Source organism: Budorcas taxicolor, chromosome 4, assembly GCF_023091745.1.
Source record: "Budorcas taxicolor isolate Tak-1 chromosome 4, Takin1.1, whole genome shotgun sequence".
In the NCBI taxonomy this organism is placed as follows: Eukaryota; Metazoa; Chordata; class Mammalia; order Artiodactyla; family Bovidae; genus Budorcas; species Budorcas taxicolor.
Genome location: NC_068913.1, coordinates 116,222,087 through 116,243,629, shown reverse-complemented (window position 1 = coordinate 116,243,629; position 21,543 = coordinate 116,222,087). Strand labels below are relative to the sequence as shown.

General features: G+C 44.2%; 1 protein-coding gene across 2 annotated transcripts in view; it reads right to left on the bottom strand.

Moving 5' to 3' along the window:
• Positions 1 to 230: 230 nt before the first annotated feature.
• The window catches only part of GALNT11 (polypeptide N-acetylgalactosaminyltransferase 11), a 54,414-nt gene continuing 33,101 nt past the window's right edge, over positions 231 to 21,543 (bottom strand). For both annotated transcript variants that reach the window (XM_052638895.1, XM_052638896.1), the window contains exons 4-12: positions 20,032 to 20,198; positions 17,313 to 17,438; positions 14,972 to 15,221; positions 7,060 to 7,177; positions 5,683 to 5,835; positions 5,096 to 5,314; positions 3,758 to 3,862; positions 949 to 1,086; positions 231 to 723 (exon numbers count right to left, since the gene is read on the bottom strand). In XM_052638895.1, the coding sequence (XP_052494855.1) occupies positions 592 to 723; positions 949 to 1,086; positions 3,758 to 3,862; positions 5,096 to 5,314; positions 5,683 to 5,835; positions 7,060 to 7,177; positions 14,972 to 15,221; positions 17,313 to 17,438; positions 20,032 to 20,198 (1,408 nt within the window). In that variant the 3' untranslated portion in view covers positions 231 to 591. The remainder of the gene's footprint in view (positions 724 to 948; positions 1,087 to 3,757; positions 3,863 to 5,095; positions 5,315 to 5,682; positions 5,836 to 7,059; positions 7,178 to 14,971; positions 15,222 to 17,312; positions 17,439 to 20,031; positions 20,199 to 21,543) is intronic.

Below are 21,543 nucleotides of genomic sequence, written 5' to 3'. Positions count from 1 at the left end.
AACAAACACCCCTGACGTCACTTAGGGCTGTGACCTACACCACTTATTGGTCCACTAGCCAAACCTCAGTGAACTTCTTACCGTGTATCACACACACACAGCAGAGGCTCCAATACAAGACGAGAGAGAGAGCAGACACAGAATCCTGGGGTAAAGACTCGAAAGGGTCCTTTAATGTAAATATGGGTAGTACCATATTCATCAAAATAATTTATAATATTAACTGCCTCTTAAATATCTTATAAATGAATGCCTTCTGAAGTTAAAAGTAATGTGGATTCAGTATATTTAAAATTATTCAGAACATGGTAGTAGAAATTTAAAAATTAACCATCACCTATGAAATCTAAGAAGGGAAATCACGACAAGTTCCTGATTAAATAAATCTGAACAGACACATTGATCTCCTAGGCTTTATCCTTCTACACAAACCTGACTCTCGAGTTAACGCTGCATTCTGGTTTCCTACCATAAGGAGGAAATTCCTGACCAGCAGTCCAGAAATGACTTCAGCCTCTTGGGGAAGCACACTTCTTCAGCTCCGTGGTGAGGAGGAGCGTGCCAGTCACCATTCCGGCCACAGCATCCACCTTAAGGTTCCAAACGCCACTGCTGTGAGGGGGAGCCGTCACAGATGGCCATGGCAACAGAGCCTCTGCGACTCAGCGGATCGACTCCTCGGAGGCACTGGCCCACTGTTACCTGGTACAGCCGGTTATTCCTCTGGAAATAAAGTGGAGAAAAAACACCATCAATTACTTGTCTTAAAAAAACTTACTGCCAGAAATATGGTAAAGAGGAGGCAAAAATCTCAACGGGATGTGGAACAGAAGATGACTGACTTATGGGCTGCTGCACACTCAGAACCACCGTCTGCAAGCTAGACTAGGACCCCTCAGCCCTGTCCCTCTCCTCACACCTCCCATCACCACCACGCAAGTTCCTCACCCCAAAGGTCCACTGCTGGGATCCTCCAGACCCATGGCACTTCATGAGTCGGGGGGGGTCAGATGAGCGAGTTTCTGACATATCCAGGCAAAGGAGATTATTTAAGACCAACTCATGTTCTTCATTATAAATCCAAACCTAAGGAAGAAAAAAAAAATGTTAAAACCTCAAATTTTGCTTTAGGTTCTGAAATTCCGATTGCATGACCCTTCGCACATTTCGTGCGGCAGTGGACTGACTTGACTGACTGAAGATCTCATTTCCCACCGCTTTAACTCTCTGCCTGTGTAAGGACAGCAGGAGCCCAGCGAGGCTGCTGGTTTGCCCTGTGCACGCAGAAGACTCGGGGCTGTTATTACGAGTTCCACATTCCTCATCACGTCGGCCTAGAATATTATACTCTAATCCCAGGCCCAGTTTCACTGATGTCTTTATGGTCTCCCAGTCTTTTCAAGAAAAACAGGCCTGATGTGGCTGAAATGGACAAGTGCGATGAATAATTCTTCTCCAACATGCAGCATCGGTAAATCTAAAAGGAAAGCATCTTCTCCTATCCTCTTGACTATTGCTGCTTTGTCATATGGGTCCAAGGCATGTGTGCTGAGTCTGTTAACATGGGGAGAGGGCTCCCCATCACTGCTGTGATAGAACATCGCCTATGTTGTCTGACAAATGAGCCATGGGCCCACGTGTGGCTGATGAGAACTGGAAATGGACTGTTAAAATGTATTTCATTTTAATTAGTTTAAATTTCAACAGTCACATGGCTAGGGTGTCTTAAGTACATTCTGTGCAGTTACAACATAGTATGGATAGGAGAATCACTCCATCTCCTCAAACGTCCTAACATTTTCCTGGAATGAGTTTCGGTCATCTCATCCTCACTACAATTTACCACTTCCCTATCCACAATGCGGACAGCTCTTGCACCCAGATCTGGCACAAAATCCTTTTCCAACCGTGTTTTCCAGTGTGTGAGTGTGCATGGACTCTAGAAATGCCGTTATGAAATTGCATGCTTTGAAATCTATCCCCAAAAGGCCCAGGTGTTCTTTCCATTCCTGAATGACCCTGTCCACCACTCAGAATCACTGAAAGGACACATACAGTGTGAGAATAAATTATGGGAATGACATGAATTGAAATTCTGTTGTGGTTCCCTCTGAACTACTAAAAATGAGGAAAACTCAGTTCCACAGAAAACTCGAAAGAAGGTGTACTTCCTTTGCCATTTAAATAAATCCATATAGCTTTCAATTTATACACTTCAAATTCGTTCTGTATAACTGAGAAGAATGCTCTAAAAATGCTGCAGGAGACAGCAAACTAATGGTCTCTAAAGTCATCCCCACCTAAGCAGCTAGCTTCAGCAAGCAGTGTCTGACATCTCTAAAGTCATCCCCACCTAAACAGTTAGCTTCAGCAAGCAGTGTCTGACATCTCTAAAATCATCCCAACCTAAACAGTTAGCTTCAGCAAGCAGTGTCTGAGAAAGTCTGACAGCCCCGTGTAAATCAAGGAAGTCACAGCATATGCTAAAAGACTCAAGTGTAAGACACGACACCATACAGCTCCTAGAAGAGAACATAGGCAACACATTCTGACCTTTTAATTGCACCAGTGTTTCCTTAGGTCAGCCTTCCAAAATAAAAGAAAGAAAAGCAAGCATAAATGGGACCCACCCAAACTTACAAGGTTTCTACACAACAAAGGAAACCATAAGCGAGATGAATCGACAGCCTACATGTGGACCGGGAGAAAATATTCACAAACGATGCAACCGATGACTTAATTTCCAAAACAGTTAATACAGCTTAACAGCAGCGACAAGCCATCCAATCAAAAAATGGGCAGGAGACTCTAAAGAAGACATACAGATGACCAACAGGCACAGGGGAAGACACTCAACATTGCTAATTACTAGAAAAAAATGCAAGTCAAAACTGCACTGAGCTACTACCTCACAATGGTCAGAAAGGCCATCATTAAAAAGCCTACAAATCACGTGCTGGAGAGGGTCTGGAGCAAAGGGAACTCTCCTGTACTGTTGCTGGGAAAGTAAACTGGTGCAGCGACTGGGAAACAGTATGGAGGGTCCTCAAGAAGCTAAGCAGAGTCGCCACGTGACTCAGCAGCCCCACTCCTGGGCACGCATCTAGACAGACGAACTCAGAGCCGTGCACCCCTGTGCTCACAGCAGCACTGCTCACAATAGCCAAGACGTGACCAAGCCAAATGCCCATCAACAAAGGACGGGCAAGGACGGTGTGGCGCCTGATAACAGGGCACTGCTACCCAGCCCTAAGAGTGGAACAGCGCCATCTGCAGCAACACGCACGGGCCTAGAGATTATCCTACCAAGTGAAGTCAGTCAGAGAAAAATACCGCACGATGCCACTTACGTAGAATCGATGATGTGACAGTAATGAACTGGTCTGTGAAGCAGAAGCACATCACAGAGAACACACTTGTTGCCAGGTGGGGAGAGGGATGGACTAAGAATTAGGGATTAACAGATACAAACTATTAAGGTACAGCATGGTCCTACCGTGTAGCACAGGAACCATATTCAACATCCTGTGATAAACCCTAATGGAGAAGAACATGAAAACCTGTATGTATAATATATATGTATTCTTCTTTCCTGTATGGTAGAAATTAACATCATAAATCAACTATGCCTCATTAAAAATAAACCCAAACTATAGAAGGAAAGCCAGACTAAAACCCTGATGTCTGTTGCCCCGCCCCACCCTCAAGCGTGACTGCAGGCACTTCCTTGAAGGACCCCCCCGCGGGCACTGCTCACCTGGTTTGGGTCACTGTAGTCACACGCCTTCAGCACTACGAGGCCTCCCTTCTCACTCGGGCGGCCCTGGGCCACCAGACACTTGTTGGTCTGAAGGTGACAGAGCTGTAAAAGAAGAGATTGCTCCTAACGTGGTACGTATGGACGGACAGAGAAGAAACATGAAAATACTATTTCAAAGGTGTGGATTTGCAACGTCCTAGGAAGAGAAGGATTTTTTATTACTGAATTCTGCCTTCAGCACATAGGATCATCCCAGCAGACTTCAAGGTTATGGGCAATTCTAACAACACATGCAGGTGGTGTCAAGTAGAAATTCCACCTAAAGATACAAGATTGCTCGCCTGCTCCAGGGGAGGAAGGAAATCAGATTCACCATCTCTGCACTAAAGAACTTGAAGATGGCACTGAGAACCAGACACAGGAAGTGGAAGCAGCCAGCACCTAGTTAGATCAGCACGCACGCCTGCGTGGAGATAAACACAGACTGTACACGCCACAGGAACTGCCAAGATGGTTTACATCAGCGTGTCTCGTCCAGGCAGAGTGATCAGTGCTTGCTTAGTTGCTCAGCCGTGTTCAACTCTTTGCAACCCTATGGACTGTAGCCCACCAGGCTCCTCTGTCCATGGGATTCTCCAGACAAGAATACTGGAGTGGGTTGCCATACCCTTCTCCAGGGGATCTTCCTGACCTAGGGATCGAACCAGGGTCCTCCCTCATTGCAGGCAGATTCTTTACCAGCTGACCTAGCAGGGAAGCCCAAAGTGATCAGTTTGAATGTTAAATGTGATTACATATGCAAGGCAATAACAACAGGGATTTCAACTATACGGTATGCACCCATTTTTACTTAAAGGGAAAGTACATAGTAATAAACTTTTATAAGGTAGAGAGAACAAAATAGGAGAAAGCTCCAGGCTTCATTCCAGCCACTGAAGAGCTGTCGACACTGAGAGAGCCCAGGGCACGGGGCGTGCAGTCTGCCGTCACACCACACCGGGACCCGAGCCACCAGTTTTCACTTCCCGTCTGCAGCGGCCCCATTTCTCCTTTCAGTTTCCTTTCTGGGCTCTGCCAAATGAATTTTACACTCACGTATGATGTCTTTATTTGTGTCTTCACATTTATAGCCTCTTGGAAGCTAGCACATAGCTGAGAGAATGTGCTGTGTTTTCTCTAACACTGGCAGGTAAGGGATCTTAATATAAACATCAAAGATACTAAGTATACCTGAAAAGCAAGCTAAGGCTATCCTTAAATATTCTATGAAGTATACAATGTCGTTTATTTTATTAGACACCATTTACTGAAACACTGATACAATCACTTTCTTACCCTTCCGCGCTGAAGGACTTTGGGGCGTTTTGGCCCCCTGTTGATAAAAATGGGTTGCTGGGGTTTGACATTGGGCCCAGATATCTGCATCTCCGGGTAAATGTTATCCAAATACCATTTAAATGATTTACAATCCAGCTTCTTCCTTAATTCAACACGCTCACTGATGTTTCCATAATTTCTGGTTCTCAGATCAGGTCTTAAGGAAAAATACTGCTCCTGAATTTAAAAAAAAAGAAGAGTAAGTGAATGGGTTTTTTGGTCACCTCAGTAACGTCATTAGAGAGGAAACACTGAAAGCTGTGTGTGGCAGGAGAGGAAGCAGGGGCTGAAACGGAGCCCGGGCAGCAGCAGAGGAGGAGCCTGGCTCTGCAGGAGTCGTACGAGCTCAGAGAGGGGAGCGGGCGTCCTCCAGCACCGGCTCATGACCTCTCACAGACGAGACACTTGGCAAAGTTACAAAGGAGTCACAATAAAAAAAACTGAGTGAAAGCCTGGGTGAAGAGAAGAGAGACCGGAGCGAAGCAGCCGGCGCCCCGTCCCCAGGGTGAGCGGCTGTCTGCAGCCTTCCCGAGGCTGGGCCTCACCTTGTATTCATCCAGCCACACGTGCGCCAGCCGCAGGGAGTTGTGCGTCATGGTGTCCTGGCCCTCGGGGGACCCATAGGGCCGCCTTTTCCGGAAAATGTGTCCAACTCTAGAGCAAGGGATGATGAACAGCTTACCCCCACACATCCAGATCTGGTCAGAAGCAGAACACGTGTTAATAGTGCCCACGGTACTGCGGGGTCAACACACGGCTTTCCTGACATTAATCTCTATTAAACAGGTGTCTGAGACCCTGCAAGGGGTCTTAGCAGAATAAAGTCAGAGTACGTATTTTAAAATTATCTGTCTTTAAACCCTAAAAACACTGTGACATTCTTTTACTCTCCTGTGTCTAAAACTGTCTTCCCAGACATGAGGTTTTGACAGATCAAGGAAGCGGACCTTCAGGACTTAGGGACAGAGAATGCTAGTCAATCCTCTAATCTCAGTTTCACACGTACTTTCTCGTAAATACACACATTTTTAGAAAAACATGATTTTATAAAAAATACAGAGTGAAGAGTCAGAAGATCTTAGTTCTGGTCTAAATTTTGCCCTTGACTGAGTCACTTTAGTTATTTTAATTTTTATGAGATTCAGTTACCTTATCTACAAAGTAAGACTAGTAGTATCTATTACAACTCGCAAATTGTAAAGATTACGTAAGAAAAACTGGGATCAATACACCTGCAAAGATACAAAACGACATAGACAAGGTATAATGGTGTCTGAACGGGGGTCCTGAGACACGCCAGGAGATGGGAGCGAGAGCGAGAGATCCGCGTTCTGTCCCTTGCCCTGTCCGCCTTTTCCAAAGCTCGGGTCCTAAGCACGAGCACAGCTCCCTGAGCCACAGACCCCACCCACGACCGTCATCTTTCCAGCCTCAGCAATGAGCGAAGAGCTTCTGAAAGGCGAATTTCCTCTGCAGGTTGGAGGAATCTGTGTACAAAGGATTCAGCAGTCTATGCAGGGGTGAGTATAATTGATCATGTCAACTGGGCTGCTCCTGCAAGTAAGCGGGAGCTACTAATAAGATTCTCCAGGAGACAGGTGTAAACAAGGGTGATCTCGGGCAGTCGGGAAAATATGATGAGCAGAACTGTATATATACCCTAGGCCATCAAATAAGATTAATGGACAAAGGGAAAACAAAACTCGAGTCAATGCACACAAAGGCCTCTAACTTTATACCCCCTATCACTTTAAAATTCTTGTAAACATAAGGCTTCTCAGAGGCTTTTGCTATATTGAATGGTATTATCTACATCATAAATTATGGTGAAATAGTTAAGATAGAGAATTTACAGAAAACATGGGCTCACAGATGAAAATTACATTTCACTGTAGTTAATTAACACACACAAAAAAATTTACCCGAAATGATATTTCTAAATTTTCTCCTCCCCAGATATCCATGCCACTGTCATACTGTCCAAGTTCATTGAAATAGTTTCTGTTCATGGCGAACAACCCTCCAGCCATTGTAGGTGACCTAGAAAAGGAAGACAGTTACTGTACCAATGCTACAGCCAGTCACCTACTTGTTCCTTTAAAAAATTCGGTGCAGTTTTAGAACATCACTAATAAAAACTCATGTCACCAACTCAATGTACATGAGTTTGAGCCAGCTCCCGGAGATGGTGAAGGACAGGGAAGCCTGGGGGGGTGCAGTCCACGGGGTCACAGTCGGACACAACTGAGTGACTGAAAAACAAGAGAAACGAGATTACTCTGAAATGTCTAATTCATGAGGGAAGAGCTGGGCTTCCTAATTAAGTTCTCTAGATCGTGAGAGCTGGCAAGTGAAGGCTACTTTTCTAAGCTTCACAAGTCCTTTCTTTCTTCACTTATGACTATGGTTGCCAGAAATCCACCTGAACTGTTTTAACTTCTGTTGATAGCCCAGAGCCCCTGGAATAAAAACTGGGCTCCAGGGCCTGACAAGGAGAGACCAGACAACGCCACACTCTGACTCGGACGCATGTGGTAGACCAGCGGTCTCGAGCAGACGCTTCACTAAGTGGGGCATTTTCAGCGGTCACAGCTCAGGGGGAGGGGTGCTGCTAAATATCCTGAGATGCACAAGAGAGCCCCCCCCCTCCCCCCCCCAAGAAGAACCATCTGGCCCTGAAGGTCAATCCTGCCACAGCAGAGAAACCCTGTGTTTGTGAGAATCTGATGCAGACTGGCGCCCACAGCGACTCCAGGCTGGATTTCAGTCACCTCACTTCCTGGAACTCGGCACCAGGAGTCCCGGAGTCTGGACCTGAGTTACTTCTCAGAGACGCGATATTCTCTGCAGGAGAAAACACTGCCCCTGTATGGATGTGTCTCTATCATTTTTCATATACAGTGTCTGCCGTTAGAAATAAACAAGCAAACTAACAAAGAACCAGGCAATCAAGAAGATAAATCACACGGAAGTAAAAAAGAGAAACCATCTAAAACAGAAACACATGGGCAGGGGTTTCAGGTAACAGAGTCCTGTCAGGCAGAGACCAGCAACTGCTCAATACGTGCAAGCATAAAAGACAAGACTGAGAATCTGGCAGATGATTAGATGCTATCAATAAACCAAATTTATGCATATCTGAAAAACAATTTCAGAAAAGTAAGCAGCCGATGAAAAGAGATTGCCCTAAAAAGAAACAAAAATAAGACAGTTGTTGACATCTCACCAGAAACAGTAGAAGCCAGAAAGTTCTTGAACAATACCTTCAAAGCCCCAAGAATGCATCTGCCAATCTAGAACTGGATATCAAGTAAAATTATCTTGCAAAATAATGATGAAACAAAGACATTTTCAGAAAAGGAGTAATCTCACCTGAAGTTTGGGCAAAAACACACACTAAAATGTGTCCTTTAGTCAGAATGGAAATAAATCCTAGGGGGAAGCTCGCAGATGCAGAAAGGATAAAAGGGAACTATATGCTGCTGCTGAGTCGCTCCAGTCGTGTCCGACTCTGTGCGACCCCCTAGACGGCAGCCCACCAGGCTCCCCCGTCCCTGGGATTCTCCAGGCAAGAACACTGGAGTGGGCTGCCATTTCCTTCTCCAATGTATGAAAGTCAAAAGTGAGAGTGAAGTCAGTCATGTCCGACTCCTAGCGACCCCATGGACTGCAGCCCACCAGGCTCCTCCGTCCATGGGACTTTCCAGGCAAGAGTACTGGAGTGGGGACTATATAGCTAAACCTAAATAAATAACACCTGCATAAAAAGTGGCTTGTGGGGTTAAACATACACACCCATGTTCAACACAACCAGAGACGGGTAACCAGGGTAGGAGGAACATTCTTGCTCTGTCTGGAGAAAGTGCCAATTTATATTACACTTTGATAAGTCAAGGATGAAGGTCATATTCTCTAAGGTACTCACTAAGAACAGAGCGTGAGAATGTATACAATGCCTAATAATGGGTGGCCGTTGGGAACAGAATAATAAATCGGAACTCAGACCAAAAGGGCAGAGAGAAAAGAATACAGAACAGGTAGAAAGCAAAGAGTACCACTGTAATCATACACACAAAAATATACGTGATACTACTGAATGGAATCAAGCCCAATGAAAACAAAGTTTCCCACACTGGTTTAGAAACAAAAGTAACTATATCTGCTTCCTGGAACACATAAACATAAGACCATGGGAAGACTGACCACAGAAAGGAAGAGAAGTTGTCTAATTAAATACTAACCGAAACAAAGCTGGGACAGGCATATTAAGGCATATTAATGTCAAGACTATAAAGTGAAAGTTCCACTATTCTACAAGTATACAGTGCAAGACAATTCATGATGATACATCGTTTTCATTCACCAGAAGATACAATAATTCTAAATTGTCACGCATCTATTAACATGGCCTCAAAATCTATGAAGAAAATATATAAAGAACCACCAGGAGAAACACACACACAACTATAATGGGAAGTTAGTACACCGTTTTAAACAACTGATAGAACATATGAATTTTTTAGAAAGAGTATTTTTACAATAAACTTGACCCAACAGATGCTGAATCCCATCTTGACAGCTGCAGAAAATACAGATTCTGACCACAGTGTAAGCTAGGATTAAAAACGACGACTACAAAATGTCTACATGCCTGTAAAATAATAAATGTTCTGCCAAACAAACTACAGGTCATAAAAAACACGGGAAGGAAGACATTTCTAAATAAATGACAATTTAAAATGATATGTCATAATTGGTGGGGTGCAGCTAAGGCTATGATTAGAAGGAAACTTACAATCTTTATATATATATATATATATACATATGAGAAATAAGGCTAAAAATTTAAAAAATCTAAACATACAACTCAAGAAGTTAGCAACCTCACTATCTTGAGAGTGAAAGAGCTTATCCTTACCATTCAGAGAAGGGTGTCATGTGACGCTGTCAAAAGTCAGAACAAAAAACAAATCTTTTTTTTAAGTATCAAAAAGAACCAATACAGAAACAAAACCACCACACTGCAACAGGAAGAGATAGGGAGCACCTGGAGTGATGTAAAATGCACCGAGTCTTCCTTTTCCCGGCAGAGCGGGCCTGAAGTTGGTGTGATGTTGGAAAGAGGACTGCACATACCATTTACAGTTCAGGAAGTAAACAGAAGACCAGAAAATAAAACCGGTTAAAAGGAACTGCCTCTGGGGGGCAGGACTGAGAAAGGGGGCAGGGGCAGAGCTGGTCACTTCTCATCCTAAATTGTTCTACACTGTGATGTGTTACTGTGAATACATGTTTTCGATTAAAAATGATATAAAAAATTAAACACACACACACCGGTGAAGATGATGAAGAAAGTGACCGCTGCACTGAAACGAAGACAGAATACGGAGAGGAGTCTGGGGAGCCTCCTCCTCGCCCTGGCGAAGGAGCGCTCACAGAGGGTCGGCCCTTGCCTGCCTCCAGTCCCAGAACGGGAGGGCGCAGGCGGGGACACACACAGTGCCCACGGGCAGCCCTGCTCTCCGGAGAGGCGCTCGTTACCGGACTCCCATCTGCAGGGCCGGGAGGAGAGGTGGGCAGAGCACCACACTGAATGCCCTGGCAGGAAGAAGGGCTGCCAGCCTGTGGAGACACAAGAGCACTGAGAGCTCGGGGTGGGGGTGGGGGGGTCTCCACGGGCTTCCCAGAAAACTGCCACAAAGTCTAAGAGCAGAGGACACCCCACCCTGCCAGCAACTCAGCTCAGCAACCTGAGCTGGCCGGGCCTCCAGCAGCCTCCCCTCCAAGCCGGCTTTGGCTCAAAGGAAGCTGGCAAGTACCCGAAGGCCAGCTGAGGAGCCAGTGGCATTACAGTGGGAGGTGTGGGCAAAGTGTTCTCGACTACACGCGAAGACAGGCATGCCTATGACTGGGCAGCTTCACTCCTGCAAACCAGAAGCCATGAAGCAGAATGCTGACAACAGCTCTGACAAAATTCAATACCCATTTATGATAAAATTCTCCAGAAAGGAGGCACAGAAGGAACCTACCGCAACATAATAAAGGCATAGCAAACATTATTCTCAGTGGCGAAAAACAAAGTATTTAAGACCAGGTACAGGACAAGGGCGCCCACTCGCCACTATTATTCAACATAGCTTTGGAAGTCCTAGCCACGGCAATCAGAGAAGAAAAAGAAATAAAAGGAATCCTGATTGGAAAAGAAGAAGTAAAATTCTCAGTCTGCAGATGACATGATACTACACATAGAAAACTCTAAAGATTCCACCAGAAAATTATTAGAGCTAATCAATGAATATTGTAAAGTCACAGGATACAAAATCAATACACAGAAATCCCTGCATTATTACATACTAACAATGAAAAATTAGAGAAGTTAAGGAAACAATCCCATTCACCACTGCAACAAAAAGAAAAAAACAGCTAGGGATAAACCTACTTAGACAAGTATATATAGTTTTCTGTATACAGTTCATACAATATACAAGTTTAAACTATTTAGAAGTATATAGTTACAGAAAGCTATAGAACATTGATGAAAGAAACCAAAGACAACAAACAGCTGAAGAAATATACCATGTTCTTGGATTGGAATAATCAGTATTGTGAAAATGACTATACTACCCAAAGCAGTCTACACAGTCAATGCGACTTCTATCAAACTCACCATGGTATTTGTCACAGAACTATTAATAATAGAACAAAAAATTTCACAATTTGTATGGAAACACAAAAGACCCCAAACAGCCAAAGCAATCTTGAGGGAAAAAACAGATCTGGAGGAATCAACCTCCCTGACTTCAGACTACACTACAAAGCTACAGTCACCAAGACAGTATGGTATCTGCACAAAAACAGAAGTATAGCTCAATGGAACAAGACAGAAAGCTCAGAGATAAACCCACGCACCTATGGGCACCTTATCTTTGACAGAGGAGGCAAGAACAATGAAGAAAAGACAGCCTCTTCAATAAGTGGGGCTAGGAAACCTGGACAGCTACACGTAAAAGAATGAAACTAGAACACTTCTAACACCAGACACGAAAGTAAACTAAAAGTGGATTAAAGGCTTAAATGTAAAGTGAAAGTGAAGTCGCTCAGTCATGTCCGACTCTTTGGGACCCCATGGACTGTAGCCAACCAGGCTCCTCCATCCTTGGGATTTTCCAGGCAGTACTGGAGTGCGTTGCCACTTAAGCCAGAAACTATAAAGCTCTTAGAGGAAAACATATGCAGTACAGCTTTGACATAAATGACAGCCAGATCCTCTTTGACCCACCTCCTAGAGTAATGGAAATAAAAACAAAAACAAACAAATGGGGTCTAATTAAACTGAAAAGCTTTTACACAGCAAAGGAAACAAGTAAAAGACAAGCCTCAGTGAAAGGGGAAAAAAGACAACCCTCAGAATGGGAGAAAATAATTGCAAATGAAACAACTGACAAAAGATTAATCTCCAAAATATACAAGCAGCTCGTAACAGCTCAGTATCAGAAAAAGAGCCTAATCAAATAATGCGCAGAAGACCTAAACAGACATTTCTCCAAAGACATACAGATGGCCACTAAATGGAAAGATGCTCAACATCACTAATTATTAGAGAAATGCACATCAAAACTGCAATGAAGTATCACTTCACACCAGTCAGAACGGCCATCATCCAAAAAGCTACAAACAATAAATACTGGGGAGTGTTGAGAAAAGGGAACCATCCTACACTATTGGTAGGAATGTAAACTGATACAGCCATTACGGAGAATGGTATGGCGATTCCTTAAAACACTAGCAATAAATCTACCATATGACCCAGCAATCCCACTCCTGGGCATATACCCTGAGAAAGCTACGACTCTAAAAGACACATGGACCCCAGTGTTCACTGCAGCACTATCCACAATAGCCAGGACAGTGGAAGCAGCCGAGACGCCCATCCACAGACGGGTGGACGGGTGAAGGAGATGGGGTGCACACATACACTGGACCATCACAGCCACGGAAAGAACGGAGCTGAGTCAGTTCCAGTGGCGGATGAAGCTGGAGCCTCTATACAGAGTGAAGTAAGTCAGAAAAGCAAATAGACATCAAAATACACACAAACACATTTATCTACATACAGTGTATATATATATATATATATATATATAGTGGAGGACAGAGGAGCCTACTGTGATGCTGTCCATGGGGTCACAAAGAGCTGGACATGACTTAGTGCCTGAACAACAACATGGAATCAAGAACAATGGTACTGATGGACCCAAGTGCAGGAAAGGAACTGGGGATGCGGTGTAGAGAACGGACTTGCAGATACAGCGGGGCAGGAGAGCGTGAAACGAATGAAGACAGTAGCGTCGACAGGTACTCCATCACGTGTGAAACAGACAGCTGGTGAGAAGCTGCTGCAGGACGCGGCGAGCGCAGCCTGGCACTCTGATGACGTAGAGGGGTGGGACGGGAGGGGGGAGGGTGGATACGTGGATAATGATGGCTGAGCTGCATTGTTGTATGGCAGAAACCAACACAACACTGGAAAGCAACTGTCCTCCAATTAAAAAAAACATTAAAAAGAATGCTGATGACAGTGTGTATGAGGTGGGGAAAAAAAAAAACAATTGAAAACAACCCAACTGCCCCACCAACAGTAACTGGATGTTATGTTAATAGTTATAAAAAGCAATGAAAATGATTCAACTACAGCCATGTAACGCAGCACAGAGGCTTCTACAGCAATGTGACTAAAAGCAAGATGAGCCACAGCTTCATTTTCCTGAAGTCTGAGAGCAGGGAAAACTGCGCTAAATTACCCTGTTTAGTCACACGTCGGTGGTGAAACTAGAGGAGAGCAAGGAAACAGGAGGGTCAGGGCAGTGACGCCTCTGCGGACCAGGCCAGGGGCTGTGGCCAGGAGGAGGTACAGAGGGCATGACCCGGGCGGGAGTTTCACAGGTGTTCATATTATAATCACTTATTATATTGTAGGCATATATATTCACACACACAGATGTGTACTTTTTTACATATGCTATTTTTTACAATAAAAACTTCTTTAAAGAAAGAACAGACCCAAGAACTTAAAAAAGTATAAATACAGATAAACATGAGATTGACATGAGAAATTTAGAAAAAAAATAAGGAGAAATAACATATAGGAGCAAATTTATAATATTCGAGAATACCGATGAAAACTGAAAATAATTCACAGACTATGACTCTGTGGGGCGTCTCTTGTGGCTCAGGCGGTAAAGAATCTGCCTGCAATGCAGGAGACCTGGCTTCGATTCCTGGGTGGGGAAGATCGCCTGGAGAGGAAAGTGGCACCCACTCCAGTATCCTTGCCTGGAGAAGCCCATGGACAGAGGAGCCTGGCGGGTACAGTCCACGGGGTCGCAGGAGTCAGACACGCTGGAGGGACTAACCCACCACCATGGCTTTGTGTACTGCTGGTGGGAGTCCATCCTAAAACCCTAACTGTAGTTACGTACTGAACGCTCTTCACAGCACCACCCACACCAGCAAAGAACTGGAGGTGTGTTACGACCGACGCAGTGACCATGGGGTCTGGTGAAAACAACTCAACACAGGGGGTCCCTCCAGGCGGTCCGACACAATTACCCCAGGATATTGTTGACTTCTGCCTTTCTCACTGAGATATAAATCCTGAGAGCATGGACAATTTCTTATCCATAAATCTTTCCTTAGGTCTTGGCAGAGTACATAAAATTCAGCAAGCACTAAGAAATTTGTCATGGACAAACAAGCCAACACTTGTGCTTTCTGCAAAGCTTTGAGCGTGTTTTCTCTCCGGGGAACTTTTCCAACACACAGGAGAAAGCTTACTTTATGGGTGCAGTTGCTCCCTCCGGTCCCCCGAGCTCGGAAAGCGGGACGAGGTCCCACTTGAAGTGCAGCCCCCAGTTGAAGCCGCCCCGCACCACCGGGGACGAGCTGTAGGCCAGCGTGTCGGCGCTGATGATGTCGATCACCGGGCACACGACGGCCCGCCGGTCCTCCCGGATGGCGGCCAGCAAGGGCTGCAGCCACAGCACGTTCACCTCACAGTGGCTGTCCAGGAACACCAGGACTTCTCCTGCGGAGGCAAGCCACAGAGGCCTGGGGTCAGTGCCACTCGCAATTCAAGAGTGGCCCCCAGCTCCAGAGAGAACACCTGTGCAGCCGGGAAAGCTGACCGCCACCCTTCCAGCCCCAGCTACCAAATCAGTCCTGGGAGTCCGTTAGGCGGGAAATCCTGCTTCAAGGGTGCTGCCACGACTGAAGAACATACACAGACCATAAAAGCAAGTCTTGAGAAAAGTTACAGACAATTAATATTCTCCTCCGTAAAAAAACAAAAGAAGACTCTGACTCTCACAGAACAGTCCAGCTCTCTGACAGACAGGTATGGAGCAGCGCAACAGGAGTGGTCAGCGGTGTCTGTCTTTATTACAGTTATTATTATAATGGATATGTCTGTGAATTTACTATGCAACAGGTCCCTGCCTCAGCAAACCGAGGCTAGAGACCGTAGCTCACTTTCGCTGGTGACTCAAACATGACCTGTTACTGATTATTTCGACAACACAGGATTCTCAGGAGTGAGGGGCATGCAGCCACCGCGTGGCTCCCTGCTCCCGTGGATCCACCCCTCGACAGCCACGTGACCATCTCGCCCTCCATTTCCCACACTTCCTTTCTAATTCCCTCAGTCTCATGGGCTACAGGATACACTTTTCTTCTTGTCAATAAAATAAAAATCGTGAAGATTTTCCACATGCATTTTTAACTCTGCTTGATAAACATGAGCAGGAGTGAGGGTTTCTTTGATAACTGAATGGTTATTCCTGAACACCTGAGAAACTTAGAATCTCGTCATCAGACAGCATTATTATTCCAAAGCTTATCTGTGAAATAAATGTACTGATATAGATTTTACATGGATTTCATAAAGCAACCAAAGCATCCTATTTCAATTAACAGCAGCAAAACCTCCGGCAAGAAAGTCCTCCAGTATGACGGTGACTTGGCCGTGTCCTTCAGCGCCTGTGAACGACCTTCACGAGGTCACCAGGCGTCATTTAATACAGAAAGGCAAACTGTTCAACCTCTTATCAAAGTTCGTTTGAGGGGAAAATTTACTAATAGGTTTTAATTCGAAAAATATTACTTTTTCTATAAAAGTCAGTTTAACTAAATGAAGGAAGATAATACATGGTCACACTGAACCTGAGACCGATTTCCCCAAAACTTATTTTTTTTTGGACAGATCCCAAACTACATTTGAACAAGGACCAAGACGACAAAAAGAAAAAACTAGATGATGACTGTTGCCTGAAAAAGAAAAGCTTGCCGTAACAATGTACTGGGAAAGTGCACTGTTCTGACACGACCTTGCCGTGCCCCACAAACACCCTAGTTTCCTATCTGGTGCCTTCTGTAAGTCAAAACAGCCAAATCAGAGTCTTTCTTTGACTAGAACTCTACAGAAGAAAAACCGTAAGCCTTGAATTCAACCTGTGTGTGACTGTGGACTGGATGGAGGGGAGCTCCGTCTCATTTTTTGTTAACTGCTTCTGTTCACTGCAGGTGTAAGACAAAGGAGGGAAGAAGGAAGACTGTACAAATGAAGTCACAAATAAATCCCGCAAATGGGACAGGGGGTGTTCAGGAGGGCTGGCGGCAGACAGCAGCACTAGCCACCATGAACCCCAGTGACCCGTCATCCTGAGGAGGGCAGTGTATGGGAAGGCAGATTTTCTCACCATGAGGGGATGCCCCACCAAGGTTTCAGAATTCCAAAGTCATCTTCATAATTTTTTTTTTGGAGGCGGGGGCCATATTTCCAGGTACTACATGAAATATTAGATACCTAATATTTTTAAACAAATTCATTTAACTTAAATAAATGTATTTTAAAAAGGAAAAGCTTTTATCCAGATCATAAATGAAAATTACCGGCACCAACCTTCCATAGAGATAAACAAATCTGAACCGATACGACGGAGCTGAAGAGAAGCAGGGAAGCGCACCAGTAAGGACCCCAGGCCTTTCCCAAACCGCACGAGCCTCATCTCTCCTGCCGCCACTGCCCAGCAAGACCCCACCTGCCACAGGCCGCCGCGGGGTCGCGAGCGCAGGAGGACTGGGCTCTCATCTCCCAGGAAGAGCCAGCGGGAGGTTCTACCTGTTGCATGGGCTGCTCCAATCATTCTTCCTCGAATCAAGCCCTCGCGCTTTGGATTTCTTATCACTTTGATTTTTCCAGGGAGGTATTTTTGGATGTATTCATCTAGTTCTCCTTTCAAATCATCTGAAAATTGAAGAGGGTTCAGACCACATGAGACGCAAGCACAGGTAATGTTAAATACTCTAGAGCTGAGTCTGCTGCTCGCAACAAACATTCAAGCAAGCATTACAGAACCTTCTGCTTTACTGTAAAAGGAGAGCATAGCTTATCCTGAAAGGAAGAAAAAGGGAGAGAATGAGGAGTAAGAGTTGGAATACTAGCCTAAAGGAGTAGTTACTTTACTTACAGACTTTTTGTATTTCCATGGCAACTAGCTCAACACTTTGCATAAAGAATGTTTAAAATGAGTATTTTGAGTGAATGAATGTTCAGCTGACTACATACAAATCAGACTTAAAGAAGAAACTGATATGTAAATGCCTTTTTCAAAGTAAAGTCATACTCCATTTCAGAATAGTTGAGAAATAACTTCTTTGCCCTACCAAGAATTATACAGTATCAGCAGTAAATACATTCTTATACTAATTTATAATTTAGCATATTCCATGGGCACTATTTTTTATAAATTCTAGCTCATTTACCCTTAAATTTCATAACTTCAGAGATCAAACAAGATCTAATAAGTAATTCTTTCCATAGTTAGCATATAAACCATTGTAACTGATCACGAGTTTTCTCTTTTAGAAAAAAATACCCACAGAATGAAAGACAAATCACAGGCTGACGTAAAAAAATTAATTCAACACCATAAATTCCAGGATTATATTCCTTAGCCAATCTTCTACTTGGTCCAGACTCAAATTCTTAGGTTTTTTTTTAATCATTTATTTTTTAATTAATTTTTCCCTGTTTCTCCTATGAGGTTTCAACGTTTACCAAGGTTTGAGAATTTTACTCTCGTTGATCTCAACATACATTTACTCATTTGGTATACTTAAGTATACTGGCATACCAGTTCTGTTGTTGACATATAAGGAATGCTTAGTAAAGACTCAAGTTGTGAAAACACATATAACTGGCATATAATTTATCAGTGTGTCTCTGCAGCTTACTGTTAATGAAAAGAGCAGAAAGCTTGAATGGCGGTGGTTTCGTCACTCAGTCGTGTCCAGTTCTTTTGCACTCCCATAGACTGTAGCTCACCAGGCTCCTCTGTCCGTGGGATTTTCCAGGCAACAATACTGAAGTGGGTTGCCATTCCCTTCTCCAGAGGATCTTCCTGACCCAGGGATAGAACCTGAGTCTCCTGCACTGGCAGGTCAATTCCTTGGGTCTAATTTCAACTCTACCAGGTAACATCTTGAGCAAATTACTATTTCCTCCTCTGTAAAATGGGAATATCACCTCTCACAAGGTTGAGGACTGCCCTCCATCCTGCTGTGTACACGAAATCACTCTTAGGAAGAGTCTATGCTGAATTAAAGAAAGGTAAGAAGCATATTAAAAAGAAGAGACATTACTTTGCCAACAAAGGTCCATCTAGTCAAGGCTATGGTTTTTCCAGTGGTCATGTATGGATGTGAGAGTTGGACTGTGAAGAAGGCTGAGCACTGAAGAATTGATGCTTTTGAACTGTGGTATTGGGGAAGACTCTTGAGAGTCCCTTGGACTGCAAGGAGATCCAACCAGTCCATTCTGAAGGAGATCAGCCCTGGGTGTTCTTTGGAAGGAATGATGCTAAAGCTGAAGCTCCAGTACTTTGGCCACCTCATGAGAAGAGTTGACTCACTGGAAAAGTCCCTGATGCTGGGAGGGATTGGGGGCAGGAGGAGAAGGGGACGACTGAGGATGAGATGGCTGGATAGCATCACCAACTCGATGGACGTGAGTCTGAGTGAACTCCGGGAGTTGGTGATGGACAGGGAGGCCTGGCATGCTGCGATTCATGGGGTCGCAAAGAGTCGGACACGACTGAACTGAACGGAAAGAAGTATGTGCTGAAGCATAAAGTACCAGCATTCAGAGGCCATCTAAGGGCCATCACAATGCCATCCACTTTATCTGGAGGCAGCTGACGTTGACAGACTGACAAGGTGAATCTAAGCCAAAGCATTTTGCCAAGTTAAAGCTAATCCTAAAAGGTCACATACTGTGTGATTTTGTTTATATTATATAACAGCCCAATGACAATACCATAGAGATGGAAACAAAATCACAGAGATGAGGGTTGCCAGGAATTAACGATGTGTGGGGAGAAAGGTGCGTGTGAACACAGTGTGGTAGCAGGTAGGAGATTCTTTGGGGTGATGGAGTAGTTGTCTGCACCTTGATTACAGTGGTGGCTACAGAAATATGCTCACGGGTTCAATACTGTGTTTCTATGACGACGCGACCAATGGCAGAAACTGGGTGGAGGGGCAGGGCCCTTTGTAACTCTCTGTAAATCTGTGATTATTCCAAAATAAAAATACTACTTTAAAAAGGTAAGCCAAGGGGAAAATTCAAGAGCCTAATCTGGGTAGCATAGTTTGAAAACATTACACAGATAATGCGGTTTCTTGGAAATCACGCTCTAACCGGGCGTGCGATTGTGGCTGGCTCTGTTGCAAGTGCTTGCATGAGGGCCCTCTGATCTTTCTGGGACTGAACGGCCGATGGGCATCACTACGGTGAACCAAAGCAGAGATCCCACACTGCCAGCTACAGTATTCCTCACCGAAGTCACTGTCATCGTCCACGAGGATAATTTCATGAAGAAGCTGGGCTGGCGTGCGGTCCAGGACACTGTGCACCGTCCGGAGCAAGGCAGACAAAGCTTCATTGTAGAAACAAATAACAACGCTAGCAACTGGCAGATCCGCCGGGTAAGACTTGTCTTTACATCTGTAAAGACGAATATCAGAAAATGCTGACATTTCAAAAAGCTCGAATGTTTTAGGTTATCATTCACTGAACATTAACTGCTCCCTTGTTGAGCCTCTTCTTTACATCATTAACAATTTTTATTAAAAAGCGGCTAAGGAATTAATGTGCTTCTTATTCAAGAGTTTTATAATTGTTAATAATTTCTGCCTCCATTTCCTGCTACTCTGATTATTTTTAAGTCAATTCAAATTTTTAAAACTTGAATTTTTTCTTCTTTGGTACAGACGTTACACAAAAATGTGTTTTTACTGAAATCACTGCAAGTTTTTAATGCAGCACTCAACAGCTGATGTTCAGTTTCTTCTCAATGAAGTTTCAACAGGAAATATGAATATCTGTATTTGAAATTTTTAATTTTTGCTCAATCATATAAAAAGATTTGAGTAAACTATGACATATATCAGGTTAATGGATGAGGTTCCACGTAAGCAACTCTTTGATTTAAAAAAGGTTAGGTGGCTTTAAGTGACCACAATAAAAAAAAAACAAAACCATCACTGACGTAGAAAATAAAATCTGGAGCCCCACGCTCTCCTGCGCAGCACACAATGCCTTACAACTGGGGCCTACCTACTTTCAGCCTCTTGCCGCCTTTCACCAGGCGAACAGAACTGTCTCAGTCCCTTTGACAAATGGTGTATCTCCTGCCTCAGCCTGTTCCCAGTCAGGGGACAACCTTGGGGCACAGCACTGCCCAGTCGTCCCTCTGACGCCGTCCCTGGTCGCTCTGGTGTGGGGGCCCTGGCTCACCCGTCCCTATCGCAGCCTTCATCCTTGTGCTACTGTAGTGACTCACTTCCTTATCAACCTGCCCCGACGGATGCTAAGCCCTGTGAACCGAGGGGCTGTGTCTTATTTTATTTCCAGGGCCTGACAGTGTCCAGCAAACAGAAGGTGCTGACACAGATCTGTAGAGTGAATGACTGACTGACTGTATGAAAAAAAAGCCTTCAAAAATACAAAAAGAATGAAAACAGAAAAGTGAGATCATGAGTAGAATTCTTCACTGACGTGAATTCCTTTTTGTTATGAATCCACTAAACAAACATTTAAAATAAACATATGCTCAGAAGGTTACTTAATTATATGCAATTAGTACCTCCCTCCTTTTCCCCATTATTTTACATTTCAAAAGAAACACAGCAAGCTCTAGAACCCTGTCAGTACAATCTCAGACCATGTGGCTTCAAGCACAGTAAGAGTGGAAATAAATCTGTCTTAAATTTTCTAGTATCCTGAATGACGAAGCCTAATTGCAGATTATTAACACCACCCCCATGACTTATTATACCGCACTAAAAGC